At 29.0% G+C, this 25,487-nt stretch overlaps 2 protein-coding genes across 2 annotated transcripts; both read right to left on the reverse strand.

Annotated features, from left to right (window-relative positions):
* Positions 1-17,116: 17,116 nt before the first annotated feature.
* LOC102577921 (putative short-chain type alcohol dehydrogenase) lies at positions 17,117-19,474 on the reverse strand (the record flags this gene model as incomplete). Its single annotated transcript, NM_001287833.1, is given in 3 exon segments — positions 17,117-17,634; positions 18,133-18,362; positions 19,141-19,474. Coding segments are annotated over 3 exon segments (843 nt in total).
* Positions 19,475-20,919: 1,445 nt separating this feature from the next.
* Positions 20,920-23,734, reverse strand: LOC102587758 (3-oxoacyl-[acyl-carrier-protein] reductase FabG). Its single transcript, XM_006339197.2, has 3 exons — positions 23,354-23,734; positions 22,146-22,375; positions 20,920-21,457 (listed from the first exon to the last, which is right to left on the reverse strand). The coding sequence occupies exons 1-3, from the start codon at positions 23,715-23,717 to the stop codon at positions 21,179-21,181; spliced, it is 873 nt and encodes a 290-aa protein (XP_006339259.1). The 5' UTR covers positions 23,718-23,734; the 3' UTR covers positions 20,920-21,178.
* Positions 23,735-25,487: the final 1,753 nt, after the last annotated feature.

Here is a 25,487-nt window from a genome sequence, read left to right on the forward strand (position 1 = left end):
TAGAAAACCTTGTTAAAACATTGAAGAAACAAAAGTATTGACAATAAAATTAGTCGAAAAATAAAAGTTAAAAAAATAACAGTAGTAATAACATAGAAGAATAAGAAAATGCTAGCAGGGAGCGCCACCCCCGAATAGATCTTATAGTGTGCGGTTCAAATTTAATTGAAGCTTTATTATGAACTTCAAACATTGGATGAAAAAAAAAAAGGAAGCTAGGGCGATAAAAATAATAATAATAATAATAATAATAATAATAATGCATGTAATAAAACAAAAAAAAGTTTGCTCTTGAAAAGAATCATGCATGTGCTCTACCACTAGTAAGGGAGAAAGCGACTGTCTACCTTAATCTTCGATATCTATGGTCTCTCATTTAGGATGGTATTTTCACTGAGCTAAAGATGTGTAATGTCCTATCTAATCATCTTTCATCGCTATCTTCTTACACCTATTCACAAGGTAATTATCTGCGTTCTCTTTTTCACATGTCTGAATCATACCCTTGATTCTCACAACTTGTCCACCATAGAGTCAAGTCTCACCTTATCCCTCATATCTTTGTTCCTTATCTTAATATCTCGCCAAGTATGCCCACACATATACCTAAACATTCTTATATTTGCTACTTTCATCCTCTAAACATGCAGGGAATGATATGTGCAATCAATATAGATGATTCTTAAAGATCTCACACACACACACACACACACACACACACATATATATATATATATATATATATATGAGAGAGAGCTTTTATTAATGGTTATGGTGTTCGGACAGCTTCCACACATCTCGACTAATTTCACGGATACCGGTCACCTCCTAATACCAAAATGTACTAGCACTGTGTCCATCAAGGCTAGCTAGGACAAATGAAAAGAATTACTTAATATTTTTTTTTGTCTTCGTTGAAATATATATATATATTAGTTGTTGATGTTCCAATGATGTTATCCCCATAAGTTTGACCAAATCAATGTGAAGAAGAAAACAATGGAAAAGTGAAAGGTAAAATAAAAGTGGGACTTAATAAAGACAACACAAAAAAAGAGTTAATGAAAATCCTAGTTATAAGGTTTTGCTTGTTGAACAATATTTGTATTCTTTGTGATCATCATGAAGTCTGTACTCATAAAGACAATCTTCTTCCCCACTGAATTCCATCTTTTTTGCTAAGATTCACAATTAAAGCTGTTGCCACTCACACTACACATCATGTATTTTTATTATTATTATAGACATAAAAAAATAATTCCTTTTTAGTACTTTTTAGGAAAGAAACAAAATAAATACCAAGAGATCTTGTATTAGTACTTTTATATAGTAATTGACAAGGCCTTAAAAAGTAAGGATTACTTAATTTAAGTTATATACGTTAATATTGTGATAATTCTTTATATGTAATTTAGACTCAAAGTTACCGTCTATAGTGCACAAAGCGTCTTGCATTCAAACAAGGTTCATGAAAGGATTGTACCCTAAAATGGTATAATATAGATAATCTAGTCTGATGTGAATACCAATAACCAATTTTATAAATAACTTGTATTTACAATCCATATAGATCAGGTAATAATAATTTTATCGTTACTCGAACGTTGTCACTAAACTTATTAAATGACAAACGTTTTCTAAATGGAGAGTAAAGAACAAAGTAAAAATGATTTAAAGTTTTTCTCTCTCACACGCATACATTTGTTTTCTTTATTGGAAAAATCATTAATATATTGAATTTTTTTTTCTGTCAGACTTAGGGTTAAGAAAAAGCTTGGTGGATGATATGTTTATGTATGTATGCATGTAAATGATGATTCAATAAGTGAACATTTTGGAAATGTGATTGACATTTTAGTCCCACATTATATAATAAAATAATAAAAAATATATTGTGTGGAAGCAATTATTTGGTGTTTAGTTTTTATATCGAAGTCTAATTATTTTGGATTTACATACGCTGTGTAGGGTTCATATGAGGATAATTCTTCATCAGGAATAATCTTTCCGTACCCAAAATTCAAAACTGAAACCTCTGATAAAAAAAAAATCAACCGCATCTGTGACATCGCATTTTTAGATGGTAGAAGTGATTATATATGATATAGTTGTGTTCCTTTACATGCATTAGATATTTTTACTTAAGATCTCATCAACTCAAGATATATATATATATGGTTTTTTTTTTGTCTTTTACTTAATAAATAAGGTGTAGTGTGTTTGTACGTGTGTTATCGTAGTTCTCATTTCTTTCCTCTTACTCTATGCATTAGTAGAAGTTCCTAAGGTTGATATTGTTTTTATTAGAGCGTATTTTATTTATAATTTAAAATTTTTTGATGTGAATTTGAGATTTGATTATTCTACTTCTCTCAATTAACATCCTCATTATGCAGCATCTGAAAAGGTTGTTGCCTAACAAAATACGCGCTGAATCGACAAGATTTTAGATTGATAATTTAGGTGAATCTCACATATTGCAAGGGAAAGGAAAAAAATAAAGAACTTTAAGATACAATACAAATTTATATGGTAAGCGTGTTTATAGACTCGATAATTGCATAGCTCATGGGAAATATGTGGGGTCTGTATAATAACGAAATGAACAATATGTCTCATGAGATTGGATCGCGAATAAGTTCATACATTAAGTACATAATAAAGATGAATATATCAGTATCACACCATATACAATTATTAACTTAATAAAATACGTACATGATTGCATATTAAATGATTATTCATATCACACGAATACATTAGTACTTAATTAATGAACTTATCGAATATTACTAAAATCATCAATTGTCTATGTACTTATGATTTTGCATGGATTATATATTCATAATCTTCTTTTACGCTTTCTATTTTATCATAATCGTAGAGTCTGGATCAGTTGACAGATTGAACTATTCCACGCAATATCTATTGTCTTCTTTTAAATATCGAGTTACTTTGTCCACCGAAAATTAGATAAATCATCAGCTCCATGTTTACTTCATATTTGTAGAAATTCGATTCAAATCTCACATGTGAATCAACCTAGATTCATATAAATAAAAAATGGACATTATAGCTATTACTTTTCCTCGTTCTTCAATTGTAGTAAAAAATACTATTAAAAGCTAGTGGTTGATTAAATCAAGCTGTCAATCAAAATGAAAGAAAAAAGATAAAAACAAAGATTTTTTCAAAAATTTTTTGTTTCTTATAGAGTACTACTAATTTGGTCTTGGAAATTTATGGCCACTTTTTTGGACATCAAGTAATACAAAAATAATACTACAAAATTATTAAATCTTTTTAAAAAAAAAAAAAAAGGTATCGACGTACTGTTATTTCTTATCACAAAACATAATTTTTTTGTTAAAAAATGTAAATAAATAAGAGACAACATCATTTCTACTAAGAAAGTAATCACGACATACATTCTGGTTTTTACATCTTATCTTATTGGCCCACCCACAAAAAAACAACAAGAAACTTAATTGCCTTAGTCTTCTAGCAAATGATGAACCATATTAACACCATCAAAATTTTATTATTTTTCCAAGAAAAAACACACTTTATTTTATCAAAAATATAAGCTATGATCAATCATATCTAATTTTATCATTTTAAAATAGAGGGTTCTAGTGGAATGAATAAAAAAATTTTGCTCCTAATAAAAAGTTTTTGGGTTTGAATCTTGAGTATGAGAAAAACTTCTGATAGAGATTAAGGAGTATTGCTTTTCTTTTTTATAGACCTTACACCATAAATTCGAATTAGCACGGGGCAATTAGTATCGAACATCGGATAAAAAACAAAAAAAACTTCATAATTTAGATCACTTTGGAGGAAAAATATATATTCTACAACCCTAGGCATATCTTCTCCTTTATAAATTTGAAATACTTAAAGATGCGATTTTTCATTTTTTCCATGGTATTTATCAAAAATTGACTTGTCAGAAACGTTTTTTCGTAAATCTCATATTTCCGATGATATACCAACGGGAATGCAAAAATTCACTCTTTTTATACTGTTACGTAATGAAAATTTTGATATATATACCATTATTAAAATGATGTTCATTCGAAATCAATAATGCTACTTAACTTATTTTCTTGGAACTAATTATTATATAGTATATATTATTAATAAAAGAATCTATGTATAAGAAATAATGGTTATTCTGCTAATAAATTAGACTTGCAACACAATAATATCATGAAGTCCAATCAACTCAAACTTTATAAACCATGCTCAACACCTAAAAGGAAAAAAGAAAAATAAAGAAAAAAAATCAATTGTATATTTTATTTATTTATTTATTTATTTATTTATTTTGTCTCTGTTGTAGCATTTGCAATAATAATTAACTTTGTCTAGTAAAAGTAAATAATAATGATAATAAGATTACAGGGTCAGATTAATTAGATGAGTAGCACTTAATTAAACTAGGAGAGATGGATGTTAATTCTTAATTAATGCTCTTCAGCTGGCAAATAATTAAGTGGAAAGGTCACAATTTAGACAGTTTAAATGTGTAATCTTCTATAATGATGAGAATATTTAATTTTTGATATACATGCATCTAAATAAATATACGTCATATTTCATTCGTTCATTTTTATTTGATCATCACTTTTATTTATTTTTATTTGAAAATAAGATAATTTATTATTTATATTAATTTTACCTTTATTATTTTATTTTTTAATTTTAAATAACTTATAATTATAATTAAAAATAATATAATAAATTATTATTTTTTATTTATTTATTTTAAAACGTATCAGATCAAATATGAACAAGTAAACACAGACGAATAGATTACTAATAAGGAGGCAGGCCAATGTCAAATTGATTAGAAATATGGACAACTAATGTAATTATTACAATGACTTTGTGTTTTTTTCACTATTTCCATCATCATTTTTGACTAATTGATTACCCTTTAAGCTTTATTTTTTATTTAGAGAAATGATTTAGGGCAAGAAATTAAAGTCAATATTATGCTTACTATAAATTAACTACTACATTATTATGCACACTCAACTATACTATATAGTTTAGCACCCACTTTGGTTCAATATGAAGAAACAACAAACTCTTAAAAAGCATAGAGATAGATACCGTCTTAGAGTTAAAAATCAATTAATTAGAAGGTGGTTAACTATCTAAATCATTACTAATTATATTTTTGTGTGGGGATTAGCGAGCTTTAGGGGGATAAAACTCTTAAAAAGACAAATAACCCTTATTTCTCATCTTTCTATTTTTTGAATACTTTATAATAAACTTTATTTTTATGAAATACATAAGAAGTACTACATAGTTACATCCTTAATTGTACAAAAAAAAAGTATGCAATAATAGATATGAGGAATGGAGATAGCCTAAGGTTCAACCGAATTCGATAGTTTTGACCTAAAATATATGTCTTTTACAAATATTAAATATGTATAAAGATTATATCAGAATTCATGAGTAATTAATACTTGAGGTCGTTGTTCTAAATTTCAAAACACATAAAATTTAAATCTTGAATCTGTCCTGAATTTCAAATCTCTATCTTGTCCAAGTCAAGGCAATTTGTAGTCCCCTATTGTATGGCAATTTACAACATGAAAACTCAAATGAGAAAGTACCAATCTTTGTTTAAGATGTAAACATCCAAGCTTAAATGCCAAGTTACTTCTAAAATTGTCTTTATGCAACTTTGTTGAATTTGAGCAAAAAGTAAAAGCCATTCTAGACTAGCTTTCTCTGAAATATATATTAATGGAATTGTATAGACTTTTGAAGCATGAAAGACATTCTACTTACCATTATACAATAGCCTTTCCTTTTCAACTCTTCTGCATTAGAATCCGACTAATTCAGATTTACACCATGTAAGACTCTATTCAGGAAAACGCTCGTTATTAAAGAATTTTTCCATATCTAAAAATAGTTTCATCCACTGCACCACACCACCACTTTCCCAACCAAAAGAAAAATAATTTGAACACAAAAAGAAAGAACAAAACAAAAACATAAAAACCCAAGAAAATGATTGTTCTCACATGACCCAAGATTGATAAAAGATTTTTTAAAGAATAGAAGTGAGTACCATAGTGACCCCCTTCTTCTTTTTTTGCCCTAATAAGTCAGCTCAATTTTTTTTTTATTAGTAGCTTTCGCTTTAATTCTGGTAAATTCTTGTGGAAATTCAAATTCTTTGTAGTGGTTGACATATTTATTGTAAAAAAAATTAATTACATCAAATGAGACAATTTTAACCAAGAAAAATATGCATAGTTCTTTTTAGAAAAATCATTTCTCTTTCCAAAGTCTTTCAAAGAAAAATTTGCATGGGGCCAAATGACTTCAAATTCCAATTTTCCACCATATGAAACCAAACATGAAAGTTTTGTCAAAGAAGGAAATAGCCTAGCACCTTTTAGGTGAGACAAGATAAAATCTTTTTTATCTTTCATAAAAAGTTTCTTAGTATATTGTATGTATATTTTTTGGAAAAATCTTTTGGCCAGAAAATTTGATCAGAATTTGACCAGAATGGTATTTTACTTATGTTATTTTACCTTTTTGAACATTTTCATCCTTTTAACTTTAATAACTTTTAATTAAAAAATGAAAAAAATCAATTTATTTTAAAATAAAAAAAATATGATAATTTTTTTAAATTTCTGGCCAAATTCTGACCAAATTTTCTGGTCATTTAGCATTACCCATATTTTTTAGTAAAAGTTTTTAATAAAGTGTACAAGATTGATAATATATTGAACTCGTATCTTTTATGCAAGCTTCAATCTAGCTTCATGCAAAGCAAATAAATATTAATCGATATCAGCAAACAGATATCAGACACCGAACATAAAATCAAAACAAATACAAACTAACAAAAAGAGAAGCAAATTACCATGTAAATTGAAAAAACAACCAATCAATATTCTTCAATCACTAATATATATAAATAAAATCACAAAAAATGCCAACTCAAACTTCTTCTCCAAAACACATCTCTCATCAACATGACAATCAATAAAATCACTAGGAAAAAATAATAACCAAAAGTGTCCATTTGCTAAAAACAACAAAATATACCAAAAACACCCCCACCCCCACTCCCACCCCACCTATCAAACACCTAAAAGGGGTTCTTCTTTTCTTTTCCTTTCCTTTGTGTTGGACATGTTTAGTGAGAGCAAAATTTGGCTCAAGTGAAAAAAAATTCATACCACTTCTCCATCTCTCCTTCTTAAAAAAAAACTTCACAAAAACCAAGATTTTGCATATTACAAATATTATTACAAAAGGCAGCAAAATTTATGCATTTGACTTAATACACCACTACTCCAAACTCCTAGGCATCCAATAAACAAAAACAAAAAAAAAAACTTTTTTTTTTCTTTCTTTCTTCTTATTACTGTATTATATTTAGTTCAACCCCTAAACTTCATTTTTTTCATATTATCTTGAAAACCCCATGAGCCATGACTAGCAAGAAAATGTTAACTATTTTGTCATTTTTATGTCTACTTCTTATGGGAGTTTTGCATTACAAAGTTCCATTTTGTGGTGCAAATATTGGAAAATTTTATAGATTCAAAGGTGATTATTCTATAAATAAGAGAGGTTATGTTAAATCTCACAACAAAGGAAGCTTCTTCTCAAGAGGAATTAATAATATTCCAAATATGGATGAGATTTTTGGTGATGATAAGAGAAAAGTTCGTACTGGTCCAAATCCTCTACACAACAAATAAGTAAGTAATTGTAGGGGAAAAAATATGAGTTTTATTTGATCTTCAACTTTTTTTTATATTTTATATTATGTTTTATTTTTATTATATGGTCTTTGAAGGAGGGAATGCTTTCAAGAAATCTTGAATTTTTGTATATGAATATTGTTGAAAAATCTTGATATTATTGTGTATATGAGATGAGAATTGTTGCACCCTCTCATGATAATGAGATTTTGTTTTGAGCAAATTATTTATTTATTTTGTTTGTTTGATAATAATAAATTGATGTAATGAAATTTATAATTAAAATTGTTGGTAGAATAACTAAATTATATATGGAGAGTACTGGAGTAGTTTTCTTCTACCCCTTTTTCATGTGTTATTTAATGTTTTCCATCTCTTTCTTCTTTTTCTATTCAGTGTAATTCTACGAGTCATGAGATTCAAAAAAACAGTGCTTATAGAAATTCTAATCTTATTTGAAGAGATAAATATATTATATTCGATAGATTCTCAGCTCATGAAAAAATATTTAAGGGCCAAAGAATTTATTTTTTTCCAAACTAGCAATGAAATTTTTGTAAGTTTATTATATATAATTTATTCAATTTTTCTAAATTTAGTACTAAAAAACAAAAAGATGTAGATCCATATACTTCCAAAAGATATCTATCTCGTTGGTGAACAATTATTCTATAATGTGGGGTATAATTTTAAACAAGAATAATCAACTTACTAGTACTATTCTATAGTTTTTTTTATGTACATGATCATTATACTTGAAAAAGTACTTAAATTACATCAATTAGTATAATAATTATCATTTTAAAACATTGATAATACAAACGTGAATACGTGTGCATGTCAATATACGATCCCATCAACTATACTATTTTTTGTTTTTGTTATTATAATTATTTGTTTTGTTGGAAAGGTCATTTACAATCATCTGATCTAACCGTTATTTAAACTTTAGAATAATAATCTTATAAATTTTACTTTGGGTTAATATCATTTTATGATATTTGACATTTGACGAGATATGCATATTGATCTTGAATTAATTGAAATGTACACTCTTAATTTATTATTATGGATAATATGAATTTTCTTTTAAACTATTTTATATAAATTAAACTACGATCTCATCTGCACATCAATTTCAGAATTATAAACTCTTTACTAACGCTTGAAGTTATTCTCCTAAAATTCAGAATCATTAAGTTTTAAACTTTGAACCTTCATTTCTCTTTCGAATTTAGCCCTTAAAAATATTATAAAAAAATTAAAAAGTAAAAGTTATGTTTATTTTTTTAATCATAAAATATAATTGGTAAGATGAAAACAAGGGCTTTAATGCAGAAACATGAATTTCTGTAACAATTTCAATTGTTATTTGACCCCACCACCCAATAAAATTGGTGGGGTTCCCTTTCGGCTAAAAATCAGTGAAGCTAATAAATTTTCTGCAATTTTTTAATTATTATTTTTTGCCTTTTTGTAGAAAAAAATCATTTTAAAGGGAAATTATATATTTGGCATTTACATAATAATAAATGAAAGAGACAGGCACTATTTTACCGTTTGGCTCTAACTACTATGCTATTTATTATCCTTTTTTCGTTGTTAAAATAAATAAATTTAAAGTAGTATGGAGTATTTTTTTTTATGAGTTTCATATATATTTGGATTTTTTTAAATCCAAACTATCACTCTCTTGTATGAAGTCGAGTTGATTAAATATTTATTTCTAATCAATAACAAGTATGTGTAAGTCAACTCAGCATGAAGTGTGTTTTCATATCAAGGGAGTGATAGTTAAGATATAAATCTCACGGAAAAATAATAATTTGAATAAGTAAATAGAATAATGAATTACGGTATGTTGTAATAGTTTAATTATATTACTATTAACTCTTATTATTATTATACATTTTGTGCTCCATTTTACGATAGGTTTAAATATTTTTTGTATATCTTAAAAGGAGTTAATCTTAATCATGAGCACGGACGGAGCTAAAGCTTCAAAGTTATTTGTATTTGTCTTAAAAATCTATTTAACAATTAATATGTATAAATAATTTATCAAGAACTTAAGTATGTTATTATATTTTTTAAAATTCAGAATTCATGAACGTAAAATTCCAAATCATACCATAATTAACACACTATTATTTGGAGCTAAGGATAGGTTTGAAAATGAAATTCCCCAAAAGTTAAAATATTTTTTGTACTGCAAACATGTGAATGGTTGTAGTATTTAATTTTTTCTGCAAGTGTAAGACAAATATGAGCATTTATTGCTCTTGTAACATATATATTATTAGAAATTTAAGTCCTTTCACCAAATTGAGTGGTTCAAATTTAAATAGGTACAAAGGCCATACTATTTATAATTCTGTTCATAATTTAGATTGATTTCTTTTTGAAAAATAGTGTGATTTGTATTCATAATTATTTTTTTTCATGATGACTTTACATTTTTTTTTCCTCTAGCTTTAGGAATAGCTAAGCTGTCATTTCATTTATTGCTCTTTTACACACTCTTTTTCTATAAGTTAAAAAATTGAAATTAAACCATAAATTTATGAGGGAAAGTATTATAAAGTTGCTACCTTGCTATACATGAACTTCTAAAGAAGAGATATTGCATAATGCTAAATCATCAAAGTCTTAACATAAGGAGGTGTGAGATGCACTTGTAATGAGGTGTGAGAGGTCGATTATAACATATTCTGATAATAGTAAAAGTGGGTTGAAATAAAATTGGACGGAGGTGATTGAACATTCTATGACATATTTTTAGCTTATTGAGGACATGATATAGGAAGGTATGAAGGTTAAGAATTTGCGTAGAAAGATAGTAGGTAGTCGAGTGTTTATCATATTTTTATGTGGGAAAATAAGAGGTCATCTCACTACAACAGAATATATATGCACATTAACAAAGAGTGTTAAAGTCTTACCAATATTTGTTAATTGCCATTAGATTCAATGTTGTTGTAGGCTTCAATTAGCAACATGTATAAAGAGTGCTAAAATGTAATTGTCACCGGTAATTGCCGCTAAAAAAATATATTTAATGACAATTAAACTATCATTGTTAATTATTGCTAACGATCATTTTTAGTGTAGTGTTTTCTCATATTTTGCGTAGTTACTAGTATTAGTTAGTTTCACATAGTCTTTTTATCTGTTACGTTATTTTCTTTGTTCATCTTATTATTGTTATTTTTCTTTCAATCTTACTTTAATTACCTTTTTTCAACTTGAGAATTTATCGAAAATAACTCTCTTATCCTAATTTTACCATGTGAAAAAAAAGTAAGTTGGAAATACATGTACTATTGAAGATGATTTGTGTGGTGGTCTATCAATTGATGTGTGTACTACAAAGAAACATATGCATGTTTGTTGCTACTTGAAAGAAAGGAGTAAAGAAAACTAATTAGGTGGAGAAGGATGATATCATTATTAAACATTTTTTGCTGTTATATGTCAAAATACAAGATGTGGAGGTGTGTCCCAAATATAATGATTATTCAACAATAGTTGACCAACTTATAATATCATGCTGATCTCACCATGAAGTTATACTTGTCTACCCAAAAAATGTAAAAAGTAAAAAAAAAAAAAGAAGAGTAAATTGCCACCCAAAATATGTGACAACACATATATATTCCAACTCAACATTCATCTTTTAAGTAAAATCCATGAAGAATAAAATATACGCAAACCTTAATCACCAAAATTAATATGTATCTATATAGGGAAATAATAATAACTAAAACCCAAACCATTTTTTAAGAGAGACTGAATTAAGGGAGATTCAAAAAGATCACATGAACAATTTTGACTAAATCTTAATTTACGTCAGCTCAATGCCTCATATTGGCAGGTAAAGAACATTCTCCTTTTAAGATGATTCCATATTAAGAGCTCGAACTTAAACTCTTTTGCTTTGTATTTAGAGTTATTAATTATTTATATATATTTATATATATATATAAAACAAATCAAAGATCAATCTGCCAAAACATTTCAAGAAATTTCACAAACATATCTTGGGGACAAATACCAAAAGAATAAGAAAAATAAAAAAGAGTCAATGATATGACATAAAATGATAATAATCGAGTGTTTTATATATAGAAAGTTGGACAAGGTATATTAATTTTGACAATTTTTTTCTTATAGGTTAGTAATAAAAACAAAACGCAATCAGTGGATTAGACGCATATCACGAATATAAAATTCTTTATTAAAAATGATTTTTTCCTCATTTGATGTCGATATACATGCATTGTGATCTCGATTAATTTAAATTCCCTACATAAGACTCTATTGAAGATGGGAAAACACTTTTACTATAACTTTTCTTCATATTCGTGACTCATACTATTCTAATCATTGCACCACAACGCTCGGAATATACAAATGATTTAATTTACTTCCCCATTTAGTAAAGCATCACATACAACCTAGCTATAAGATTGTACATAGGTCTACAACAAATGATTAAAAAAAATTCATTTTCAAAAAAAAAAAAAAAAGATCAAGAGGAAACAAACAGTTTAGAAAAGTAATATATATATCCCAAAATAAAATGAAAATATTGATATCATTATACTTTATAGCACTCCTCTTAAGAGTAGTTGTTTTCTACTCAATTTGCTTTTGGTTTTATGCATTTGTCACATCCTTTTCTTCTACTACTATATTATATACCCTTGCCTTCATGGCTCTGATTCCCACCACTTTAATTGAACATGTTGTGAGGGAAAGACAATTCTTAAACTCCATACAAAACACTAGGGGTGGATATAGGGGTTGAGAGGGTGTTCATCTAATCCTCTCATTAAAAAATTACATTTTATATATAAGGTACGTAATTTTTATATCTTTTATTTATATATATAGATTTTGAATTTCCTCACACAAGATTAGATGTTGACTCACTGGTTTAGGAGGGTTTGAAATTCAATTTGAAGTAATTCCAAATTCAAATTTCAGACACATTGATGTCGGCACACACATTGTATAGTTGATTTGACGTGAAATTTAAGAAAATAAATAAGATTTTTATAGTCTCAAACTAGAAATACATCAAATGTATTAAAATGTCCTTTAAGTTTTTGGTGTTAACCGTGTCATGTAAAAAATTGTAATTAAATAATTGTCAAAAACAAAAAGAAATATCTTTTGTAGATGTATTGAAAGGGAATATGAACTGAGTCACGTTGGTCAGCGAGTGTTTTATCTTCAATATGAGATTTTCTAGCGCTAATCTTGATTTAGTCGGACTTCAATGAGAATACCAAACATTTAACGAAAAAAAACATAAGACAAATAAATTAAAACGAGAGAATATTCCGGGATTACCTTTCCCAATAGTTTCAGTACAAAAATTTGAGCAACTTCAAATTCTATTATAATAAAAATTTCCCAAGAACTGACATTTCCCCTGGCTACTCTGAGAAGGCAATAAATGGCCAGTCATTAATGTCCTGAAGAAACTGTGAACAATCAGCAGAAGACTCTTCTGTACTTTTTTCTTTTACAAAAAAAAACAAAAAAATCTCAAATATATCACCGAACTTTGAGAAAAAAGTATTAAAAGTTGGCTTATTCAGGTCATTTCTATTTGAGAAAAGGCTCATCAATGTCATTATTTATTAAAGTTCGATAACATCTTTTCCTTCATAATAATTATAACGTACAAGCCAATTCATAGTTCTGTCTTTCAAGGCTTGGATAGATAGAAAGATATAACCTAGTATTTTGCTTCTATTGAGCTTTAAATCGAAACCTTATAGTACTCGATCCTATTTCATTGATCACTATGTCACACCCTTAGCACATACTTGTATACTTTGTCAGCAGGAAACAAATATTTGTAGCAGTTGTGAGATATGTTTGAGGAACATGTAAATGCCTTGTGAAATTTATTACCCCAAAGAGCTGACAAAATACTATGTTGCAATGTATTGTCTTGAGGTCATACAACATGTTGCAGTGGATAAAAAGCAAGATTTAGTTTATTAGTGTCCTTCATCTTTACATTATACTATTGCTATAATTCTATAATATTCTAAAAATTTATTATGTATGATTAACATTGTATGCCAACTCGAAGAGAAGCTCATATTATACTAGAATATATTCTCTTTTGGTTCTTCGATCATTTAGCAGTGTATAATTTTATTTTGAATGTGCTAAAAGACCGAGAAGATTGACTCAAGAACCAATTTTATTTTGAGTTCTATTGTAGAATTTGGACCTAATCATTAAGTCAGAAGTGATGGGAATGACGGAACTTGCTCCATATAATAACTGAATTCATCGAATACTATTGTCTCTAAATATTGCATATTTGATTTCATATCCATAAATCGATTTTATTCCCTCTGAGTTATAGTCAAGACTTAAAAATGTATAAAAGGTGGAGAAAATCCATTGCACAAAAAGTGGTTAAATACAAGTAGGTTTAAGATAGTAGAATGAATCTAAATACAAGCAATTACACAATAGCTTGAGTATACTCTATCTTCTGTAGATTTCACTAGAATTATAGAAATAGTGAAATACAAGTATCAACAAAAAACTCATTATAGTCCCATAAGAGGATTTGGAGAGGGTAATTAGATCGGAGCATCACTGTCGGTGGAGAAATGGAAAAAAAAATTTGGACCATTTCTCGATTTGTGCGTGTCATCCTTGCGCAGGGGCCATGCTAATCTTCTCTGTATTGCTTCAGCTACAAAGTTCTGTATGTGTTCGATGTGGGAGAAACATGAAAGAGGATAAATTAAACAAAAATGTTGTTTTAGTCCTTCAAGTTTGGAAACTGAACATTTCTTCCAATTCTAAGAACATTTATTTCGAAATCAGCCCCTTATTTCTTCGTTTATAACTTATATCAGTAGGGTTGTTCATGGTTATGGTTAAAAAATCAAACCAAACCGCAATTCGAACCAAATCGATTAAAAACACCGATATTTGATTTGATTTGGTTTTAAATTTTGAAAAATCGATACTATTTGGTTTGGTTTTGGTTTTACTAAAAAATAACTACAAAAATAACCAAACCGAACCGATAAATTATATATATAAATTTTATAATTATTTATATATTATTCATAAATAAAATATAAATATTTTGTTAAATTTTAAGTAATTTAAGTCTTTAACTTTACCATTTTTCCCAAGCCCAACACTTAAATTTTAGCCCATCTATTACAATCATAAGTCCAAGTCCATCAAAATTTATTACTTTAGTCTTTACCTAACATACCTTTCATAAGATAGTTACACCTTCTCTTAATTGAATCATTTTGTTCGTGTAATGATAACTTTAGAATTGTTTAATTGCTTAATTGAATCAACAATAGCTTTTCGGTGGATTGCTCATGTAGTAAGTGTTTGTGTCTATCAAGATATGTATGTCCTCAAAAATTTATTACTTTCAAACTGAAAAAACCAGAAAAATTGAACCAAACCGTCAATAACCAAACGGGCGGTTATTTTTTCCGTTTGGTTTGATTTGGTTTTAGATATTTAAAAAACCGACTAGATTGATTTGGTTTGGTTTTAACCAATAACCGATCCAAACCGAACCACGAACACCCTACAGTTATATGGTTTACAAAGTTCCCTCAGAACTTTTGAATATATCAAAAATTTACCCTCTTTCTTGTATTAATACTAGTAAAAATGGCCCGTGTCAGCACGGGCCAACATTATATTTATATACAAAATATTAGGATAAAATTATGCATAGTTTATTTTTATAAATTCTATATACTATTGATATTTTAATTAATACATCTCAATTATCTAAAATTATAATATAGTAGAGGAGGATGTTTTTCAATCACAATAAATTATTTCCGAAGCGTAAGGAGTCTATCGACTTTTACATTTTATTTTATATGATATTTTTTTTAATTTTTCTAAAATTTATTATTTATATTTAATCATACACTATCAGAAAAGTGTGAATTACATGAGGATTTTTCTGGGGATTAGTATGAAAATTTGCAGGAAAATAAGTTTCCTATGGATTTTCGTACTAATCCCCAGGAAAATTTCCATGTAATTCACAGTTTTCTTGTAGTGATAATTGATTTTAAAAATCATATTTATCAATTATGAATATCTTGGAAACAAAAACTTATAACTATCTCCGATCCACCTTAATTTTACTCTATATTCTCTATATTTGGAGAGTAAAATAGATAATGTTTTCTTCAATCATTCTCTATTCATCATTTGTAGAGATGATTGAATAATTACTATTCATACTCTCTATTTTAATTTTTAATTATTTTATTATTATTATTATTATATAATATTTGTAATTAACATATCATAAATCATATAAGACCATTTATTACATTTTTAATATTCATAACTTTTTAATGTAATGTAACACTTCAGAAAATATTATTTAATATATAAATTTTCAATCTGAATTAATGATACTTCATTTTTATTTTTTTTTTATTTAGAACCAATTCCAAACTCATCAATGGACATTTCATAAATAAAATGGCTAAAGTGTTTTATTAAAAAAATAAATAAGGCAAAAGTTGAGGGAACAAATCACTGTGTAGTTCAATGGGTCTCAATCACCATTAATGACCACAGCTTCACAAGTGTAGTTCAATGGGTCCCAATCACAATTAATGATATTTCAGTGGATGGCATCAATTGTAATTTAACAGAAAATTATGGATCTTTTATGGACTTGTTGATGTGGTCTAAAGAATAAAGCAGAAAACACAATTTTTTTGAAACAAATTGATTTAGGAAAATACTATTATACCCTTAAACTTTTATCTAATGTCACCAAGCTGACATGTTGAAACTCTCTCTTCTAATATATAGAAAAAAAAATATAATTGTTATATGGTTTATTTATTTATTTTATTTCTCCGAGAAGTACTTTTTAGAAATATCGAGATCAAATACGTCATAAATTATCTCTTTATTTATAGATAAAGACAAATCAAATCGACTCGACTAATATGCTAAATGGAATGTTGATTTTTGTCATATTTAGTTAGATTACATCTCCCTTTCGTTATCTTCCACTCTTCTTATATAGGTTGGGAAAGGCCAGATGAACTACCTTTGGGAGCTAAGTCGAAGATTAGGGTGGTATTGTTACAATCCACAATAAAAGCAAATAAAGATGTTACATTAAAAATTATTCATCTTGATGTTTATATCAAACTATAATCGGATTATCCTGATTAAGCGATAAAATCAAAGTAAGAATACGTATTAAACATAATTAAGTAAATAAAAGTAAAACATTCTCTAACACGGTCATCCACTATTAAAGCCTTTAAAGCAGAAGAAAGAAGTCTCAGTAACACATACTCCTTATAAAAACAATAAACTTTACTTCATAGGAGTTCAATTAATTTCAATTAATGGTGGAGCTATACAAATAAAAAAACAATTCCATGCACAAAAAAAAAAACATTCTTTACCATAAATATGTCAAACAAAAACATAAAATTATCTTTAGGCAACCAAAGTCAAGCCTCTGTTCTTTCCCTAACATTTCCATTCTCCATCCTTTTTTTTCCTAATTTGTTTTCCTCTATAACTAGAGGGATGAGAAAATCGGAACACCGGGTAAAGTAGCTCCTGCATCTACTATGAACATGTTACCTGAAACATATTCTGAGGAATCGTGGATCAGATAACGTACTACTGAAGTTAAAGCCGGATTTGATGTTCCATGTGTTCTCAATGGAATAGTTCTCAGTTCAATGTTTTGAAGCCAGTCTTTTTGTATGAGACCCTCTGTTATCTCAGACTTGAAAAGTCCTGGTGATATTGAGTTCACTCTGATCTTGTATGGTCCCAATTCGAGGGCCAACACCTGTTACGTTTGAAGAATACAACGATTGATCAGGTTGTAAATCAGAACGAGAAGAAAACAATACAGAGGTGCATTACGACACAGTTCAGAGTACATTCCGAAGGTAGAACATCTTGGACAATGCCACAAGTAATATCTATGAAGCATAAGCTATAAACAAGTATAAAAGAATCACAGCCAAATGACTGAAATGCGCGAGGCATCACATATATAAAGTTTAACAAGGTAGTAAGACAACTAGAAATATTATCTGCTTAGATTTCTCATTGATGCCTCCACATTTACCATAACTAGATCCACATTTCTGGCTCGATCATAGTTCACAAGAGCGTTGTGTGGCAACTATGTTAGAGTACTACTCACTCTTCGTTAGTGCTACACTACTATATGTATTCTCAAACCATTTTGCACAACAAATATGTGAATCTATATACGTATGTTTCCAGAGCATTTAAATGTATGTACAAACCATATTGTATAAGAAAAACAAGACACTACCTTTGTAATGCTGTTGAGAGCTTCCTTTGAAGACGCATAAGCAAGACCACCTGGTAATTGTCCACGATTAAGACCAGAGATAGAAGAGATATTGATAACAGATCCTCCTTGATTAGCAGCATGCATATGTTTACAAACAAATTTGGTCACCAACCATGCCCCTCTTAAGTTCGTTTTGTAGGTCTTCTCCCATTCCTCCTCCGACAAATCCAGTGGAGAATGCACACTGCCTATAAGATAAAACAGATAGATTAGACATTACACAAAGACAAATACTAAAACGTAACAAATCTCTTTCACATATTCTGGAATCATTTCCCAATCAAACTAGTACCACTTTGAAAAAATCGACATGATCTATAATGAATAGCTAATATCTGCATAACTCTAACCAGCTAACAAACAACCGCTTATTAATTAAGGCTGATAGCAACTCGAAATACTAATCATGGACAAGGTTCACATACACATTGGAATATTAAGTACAAAACTTTTTACCCAAGCAACAAATAGTAATATCCACCAAAAGATACAAATTGGCTTATTTTTTACTATATATTATCTTTTGCTCGATAGTGTCTAATCTCTGGCCCATTTTTAAATAATTTGTGGAAATATTTTAGTAATATTTTGCAAATCGTTTTCTTTTTCAAAAAGTTTATGTACACAATTTTTTGAAAAAAATGGACCTACTTTTTTTTTGAAGAAATGATTTCAAATGGAAATTATTCTTCCACAAACTATTCTTTCAGAAAAAAAAATATCCAAAATTTGTACATATAACTCCTTGATAATGACCTTTCAAAATTCAACTAAAATTTATGAAAATAGTTGAAATTATATTATACTGGTCAAAAATACGACTTTTTTGCGAGTTTCATATTCACTATTAGTCATTTCAAGTTCAAACTATCAGTTGTTTTTGGTTCCTAAACTATCCCTAATACTTGGATACGCTAAAATACTGAATTCAATTCAATAATTTGACAATTTATCAACCAATCTCACCTCGAATACCGGCGTTATTAACCAAACCGTCGATACGTCCAAATGCATCCCAAGCTTTCTGTACGGCGGCTTCAATGGCAGAACCATTAGCGCTAACGTCAAGCTCAATCGCTACGGCACGTAAATCCTGACTCGAATTCGAGTTGATTTCATCACATAGAGATTGCAATCGATCGATTCGACGAGCGGCAGCGATGATTCTACAACCAGCTTTTGATAAATCGGAGCAGAAATCTCGACCGATTCCCGATGAAGCTCCGGTAACCATCACCACTTTTCCGGCGAGTTCTCCCCATGGCTCCAGCTGGCGCACGGATTTAGCATGCTTCTCCATTTTCCCTTTTTGTGTTTGTTTTTTGCTATGTTAGTAATGAGTAGTGGAGTTACTACTAAATATATATAGAGAGAGAATGAATGGTACATTGAATTTGGTTGTTAGATGAATTAAATGACAATATTACCCTTGATGATGTTCGGTACGAGGAATAAGAAATAAAAACCCAAAATAATGATGAAGAACTATTTTATGGAAACTAATTAATCCCAAAATATATTTTGTACGTGAAATATTCTTGTCCATTCATCCTAACAAGATAACCAAACAACGAACATTCAATTCCGTTACTTGTCATTTTTAACATATTCAAATAAATAAAAATGAAGGGAGAGAGTATCTAATTAGACAAGTAGTTAATATTAAGAATTGATAAATTAACTTTAAAATACTATTATATATTATTACTTAATTATAGTTAAATATTAAAAATTATATATAAAATATATGCATATTATATTTATTAATTTTATGAATTGACATATATTCGGACATTAGAAGTTGCCTCTTGATTTCCGGTTTTCTCATTTAACGACCTAGACTTGACTAAATAATTATTTATGTTGACCATGCTTTGACTAATAATAAAACTAATGTGGTCAACCGTCAAGCATGTGTTAAATATATTTCATATGTTCATTTTAATAGTCAGTTGTGTTTTTTTAGAGTCAGTTTGACTAATTTTTAAAGCTAAATCAGATAACATTAATTAAATATTTTAAAATAATAATTTAGATATTTAAAAACTACACAAAAAGTTTGAAATTTTTTTTATAATCAATATGATGAAAAATTACATTTTAAAACGTTAGTCAAAGTTTATATTGTTTGACTCTTAAGAAAGAAACTATAATAACTAAAAATGAACGAAGAGAGCAATTATTTTTAATAAAAATATTTTCTTTGTTTTAGTTTATATACCTGATTTTAATTGTGAATAAAATTTAAGTAAATAAAGAAAAATTATGAATTTTGCAATTTTAAACAAAAAATATTTTTTAATTTTATAATATTTGTAAAATGGGGAAGTACTAAAATTTAAAATAATATACTAATGATACGGTATGATTTTAAAAAATAATAATCAATTTCCATCTAGCTTCTTCTCCTTTTCTCTGTTCTTTACATTTACTTCTTTTCTTCCACTTTACAATTTCTCCGATTTTTCCTCTTATTTTCCCTTCAACTTTCATTTCCATAACAACCACCCACCACACTCCAAACTTTGATATAAAATAATCAGTTACTATTATATACGTAAAATTTAATTAAATAAATCTGAACAATGACAAGAAATATAATAAAGCATAACATAAAAAATTAACGTTACTTTATTAACGAGTGAATGTAACTTAGGAAATCTTAGTAGCATAGTTGATTGACTAGATTTTCATCTTGTTGTTAGTGACACTTCGAATATGAACTCAAAGAATCTTAATAACGAGTGAATGTAACTTCAAATATATTCTGCACAAGTTTGAGTTATAGGGAATGAAAGGAAAAAAATATGAACTCAATTTGCAGCCTATCAACAAGAACATGTCTCTTGCTCCGGATCATGTCTATAAATTACGATTTATCTATGAAGCCTCTAACATGACTGAGTAACGTCTAGCGGAACAAGGCCACAACATATCTTAAGCAAACTAACATGAAATACTAAAATCGTATACACAAACTGAACAAATTTAGTTTCCTCTATGACTAGAGGGATGAGAAAATTGGGACACCTGGTAAAGTAGCTCCAGCATCTACGATGAAAATGTTGCCTGAAACATATTCTGAGGAATCGTGGATTAAATAACGTACTACTGAAGTCAAAGCAGGATTTGACGTTCCATGCGTTCTCAAGGGAATGGTTTTCAATGCAACATTTTTAAACCAGTCCTTTTGTATGAGGCGCTCTGTTATCTCAGATTTGAAAACTCCCGGTGATATTGAGTTCACTCTGATCTTGTATGGTCCCAATTCGATGGCCATCACCTGTTACATTTGAAGAATACAATGATTTATGAGGCTGTAAATCAGAACGAGAAGAAACACATACAAAAGTATTATAGTGTGCATTACTATACACTTGACGTTGCATCAGACTGCTGCCAAAGTTGAATGGATGAGACCTAATGAGAAGGATCATTTATAGTACATTTCGGAAAGTTAAACCATCTTGCTTATGTTGTCTACCACTAACAACCATTACGTATTAGCGACAATGCCAAGAGTAATATCTTAAAAGCGAAAGCTACAAAGCCTCCTATAAAAGAATCACAGCCAACAGACAGAAGTGTGTGAGGGCATCCCATCATATATGTAAAGTGTGAGGCAACTATCCTAGAGCACTCTTCCTTAGAACTACTGCACTATATATATATATTCTCAATATGTTGGACTATTTTGTATATTCATATGTTTCCAGCACATTTAGATGCATTCTCTAAGGTTGTATATGAATTTGTCTTCCTTTACTCCATCGTTGTTCAAGGAGCTACCGAAGTCAGAAACATAACATATCATGTATGAAATTTGTGTGCTTCGAGCTGACAGAAGAGACTGATTAACTTGGAAAAGTCATGTATGCTTGTCTTGACATAATTTCATGCAATTTCAATGATGCTAGCTTAAATTTTTAAATCCCAGAGGATCACACAGTATAGAAAAACCAAGACACTACCTTTGTTATGCTGTTCAGAGCATCCTTTGAAGAAGCATAAGCAAGACTGCCTGGTAATTTCCCACGATTAAGACCAGCGGTAGAAGAGATATTAATAACAGATCCTCCTTGATTAGCAGCGCGCATATGTATACAAACATATTTGGTCACCAACCATGCCCCTCTTAGGTTCGTATTGTAGATCTTCTCCCATTCCTCCTCTGACAAATTCAGTGGAGAGTGCACACTGCCTATAAGAAACAAATGACAGATTAGTCGTCATACAACCAATTACTAAAAGGTAAGAAAGGAGATAGGCTCCAGCCTCCATGGGCAAGGATGATGCTATAGAAGTCCTAATGCCGATTTGCCCTACCTGGTTCCACCCCTGCTATGAACCATCACAAACTGCCCCCACCCACCCATCCACCCACATAACCCCAAAAAAAACTTCTCTTCTAGAAGTCAGCTGGACATTTTCAAAACTTAAAACGTGCACCAAAAGCAGCATTCGAAAGTCATCAAAAACAGTAACACCTTCCATTGACAAGCTTGGAGGAAGAATTTCTTACATTAATAGTTGTATTCAATTGGATTTCTGATATCTGCCCAAAATAGCTATTCATTAACTTATTAATTAAGGTTGATAGCAACTAAAAATATAAATCATGGACAAAGTTCATGTACACATTAGAATGTTAGCTACATCAACTTTCACATAAGTACCTAGCTATATCACTGTTCTTTTTCCACATAGGTTCGACTACCTAACTTTTTACCCTAATTCACAACCTCCACGTTCTCCTATCCAATATCATGTCCTCATAAGCTAAAATGCACCATATCTTGTCAAATCAACTCTCCTCAATACTTCTTCCACCTAACTCCAGCTCTCCTTCAGGCTTCAACCCGCGCATCGCCAACCTCTCACACTACGGTACTGGAACATCGACACATCTCCTCTTCTTCCACAAACTATTCCTTCAACAAATGGCCTTTTAATTTAACTAAAATTTGTGCAAAGAATTGAACTTTTACAGAAAAAATAATCTTTCTAATGTTGATCAACAGTACAACTTCAAAATAAAACTTTTGAACAATTAACTACTCAATTGCCATATTCATTATGCATCAGAAATTCAAAACAACACAATCAAATTCTCAAAATCACCTCGAATATCGTGCAATAAAAAATTCAGAAGAAAAATTCGTCAATTTATCAATTTCACCTCGAATTCCAGCGTTATTTACCAAAACATCGATACGTCCAAAGGCGTTCCAAGCTTTCTGCACGGCGGCTTCAATGGCAGCACCGTTCGCGCTAACGTCGAGCTCAATCGCTACGGCTCGAAGCTCCTGACTTGAAATTGTCGATTCGATCGAGGAATTCGAGCTGATTCCGTTGATCTCGTCGCATAGAGATTTCAATCGATCGATACGGCGAGCGGCGGCGATGATTCTACAACCAGCTTTTGATAAATCGAGGCAAAATTCTCGACCGATTCCCGACGAAGCTCCGGTGATCAGCACCACTTTTCCGGCGAGTTCTCCCCATGGCTCCAGCTGGCGTCCTACTTCAGCATGGTTCTCCATTAAATTTTTTATTTTATTTTTTCTGTTTGTCGCTATAGAAATAGTATGAAAAAATTTAAATGACAATATTGTCCTTTCATTTTGAGTGTTGTATAGCTTTTGGATGAATGACTCGAGAGACTCTTGTACTTATTTCGATTCATGCTCTTTGATTTTTCTTAGACGTATAAATTTATTCAAAGCGTCTATTTTAAATCTCACCAATTGTATATGTACTACAATTACAAATTATTTATTCGGACATACATTTATATATGTGATTTGTCAAATTATTCGAGTTCATTGATGTTCAATAAATTGAAATATCGTTACTCTTATAAAAATAAGTTATTATTTCGTTCTATTTATTTGTATCTTGTACTCTACCTCTGCCTCTACCAAGATACTTTGTGATGAGGAAAACAAAAGGTTTGATTTATGCAAATATTTCTTCTTGTGGATTACACATATGTTGACGTTATTATGATTCTACAATTATAGCTCTTGAAAATTATCCTTTTAACTATATTAAACTCGGGAATTATATTCACTCATATATGGAGCATAAAAAAATTGATTTTTTCATCATCTAATATTTGTAAGACTACGATCTAATGATCTCTCTTAAATTTTCAATATGCTCAAAAATAAGCTTTAAATCATTGTCATTTAACTAATAACTAAAAGGGAGATGAATGTGTTATTCCCTCGTTTCAGCAATAGTTGTCCACTATATTAGAATTAGTTGTCCAACAATATTTGTCCAATTTAGAAAATCAAGAGATAATTTATCTTTTGTGTCTATTTTACCCTTGCTATTAAATATTATTTATCATCTCACACATTTCTTAAAGTATTAAATTAAATAAAGTTAAATGATAATATAGTAGTATCATCCTTTTATTACTCTGTTCATTCACTTTTACTTGTCACGTTTTGACTTGACATATTTATTAAAAAATAATTATTAATATAAATATTTTACCAAACTAACTTTGTTAAATGATGTTTAGTATCAAGTCTCGAAAAATAATTTGAAAAAAAAAGTTTAATACTGAGGGTAAACCAAAGTACCAAACAACACAAAATCACCAACACACTAATCTAATTCCATCCATTTCCAGCAACCTTTAAGCAGTAGCCTGACAAAAGTAACTTTGTGGAAAACAGCTTTTTAGCTTTTAAGTTAATTATTGTACTTACAATTTTTATACAAATCAATTATCAAGTAATTATAAGTGTATTTTCATGATAATCATTAATAAATAATATTTAAACATATTACTATCACATATTAAAATTTACTGAGTTTATCAAAGATAAAAACTTGTTCATATTTACACATATTTTTATCATTTAATTATAACTCATTTACATGCATTCTTACTTTAATAAATTATTTAATTATAATAATTTAATATAATTTGATGTAAATATCGAACGGGGGTTGAAAAATGAGTTTCATTTTTGACAGTGAGAAAGGTAGTAGACACTGACTATATTTGTAAAGAATGAGTCATGTAGAATATTTTTAAATAATTTATGAGAAAAAGTAGTTTGTTCGAATCTTTTAAAAGGTTAATAATAATATTTTATCACAAAGTTCTCTGAATTGCAGTTTCTCTTCTTTCCTTTTCTCTGAGATGCTGTTTGGTCTTTTCCCTCTCATGGAGAATCAAAATTGATGCTGCTTTGATATTTTTTGCTTACCTTTATAACTACTATTATTCCCATTTTCTATTCATGTTTTCTATTTTTTAATACATATATATATATATATATATATATATA

This window comes from Solanum tuberosum, unplaced genomic scaffold (assembly GCF_000226075.1).
Source record: "Solanum tuberosum cultivar DM 1-3 516 R44 unplaced genomic scaffold, SolTub_3.0 scf00008, whole genome shotgun sequence".
Classification (NCBI taxonomy): Eukaryota; Viridiplantae; Streptophyta; class Magnoliopsida; order Solanales; family Solanaceae; genus Solanum; species Solanum tuberosum.

What these genes read in the sequence shown, in the direction of transcription:
- LOC102587758 (XM_006339197.2), bottom strand. Translation starts at nt 23,717, where the DNA reads ATGGAGAACCATGCTGAAGTAGGACGCCAGCTGGAGCCATGGGGAGAA. An exon ending in AAATAACGCTGGAATTCGAG is followed by an intron (nt 22,376 to 23,353) that starts GTGAAATTGATA and finishes TGTTTCTTATAG; the next exon opens with GCAGTGTGCACTCTCCACTG. An exon ending in CTCTGAACAGCATAACAAAG is followed by an intron (nt 21,458 to 22,145) that starts GTAGTGTCTTGG and finishes CAAATGTAACAG; the next exon opens with GTGATGGCCATCGAATTGGG.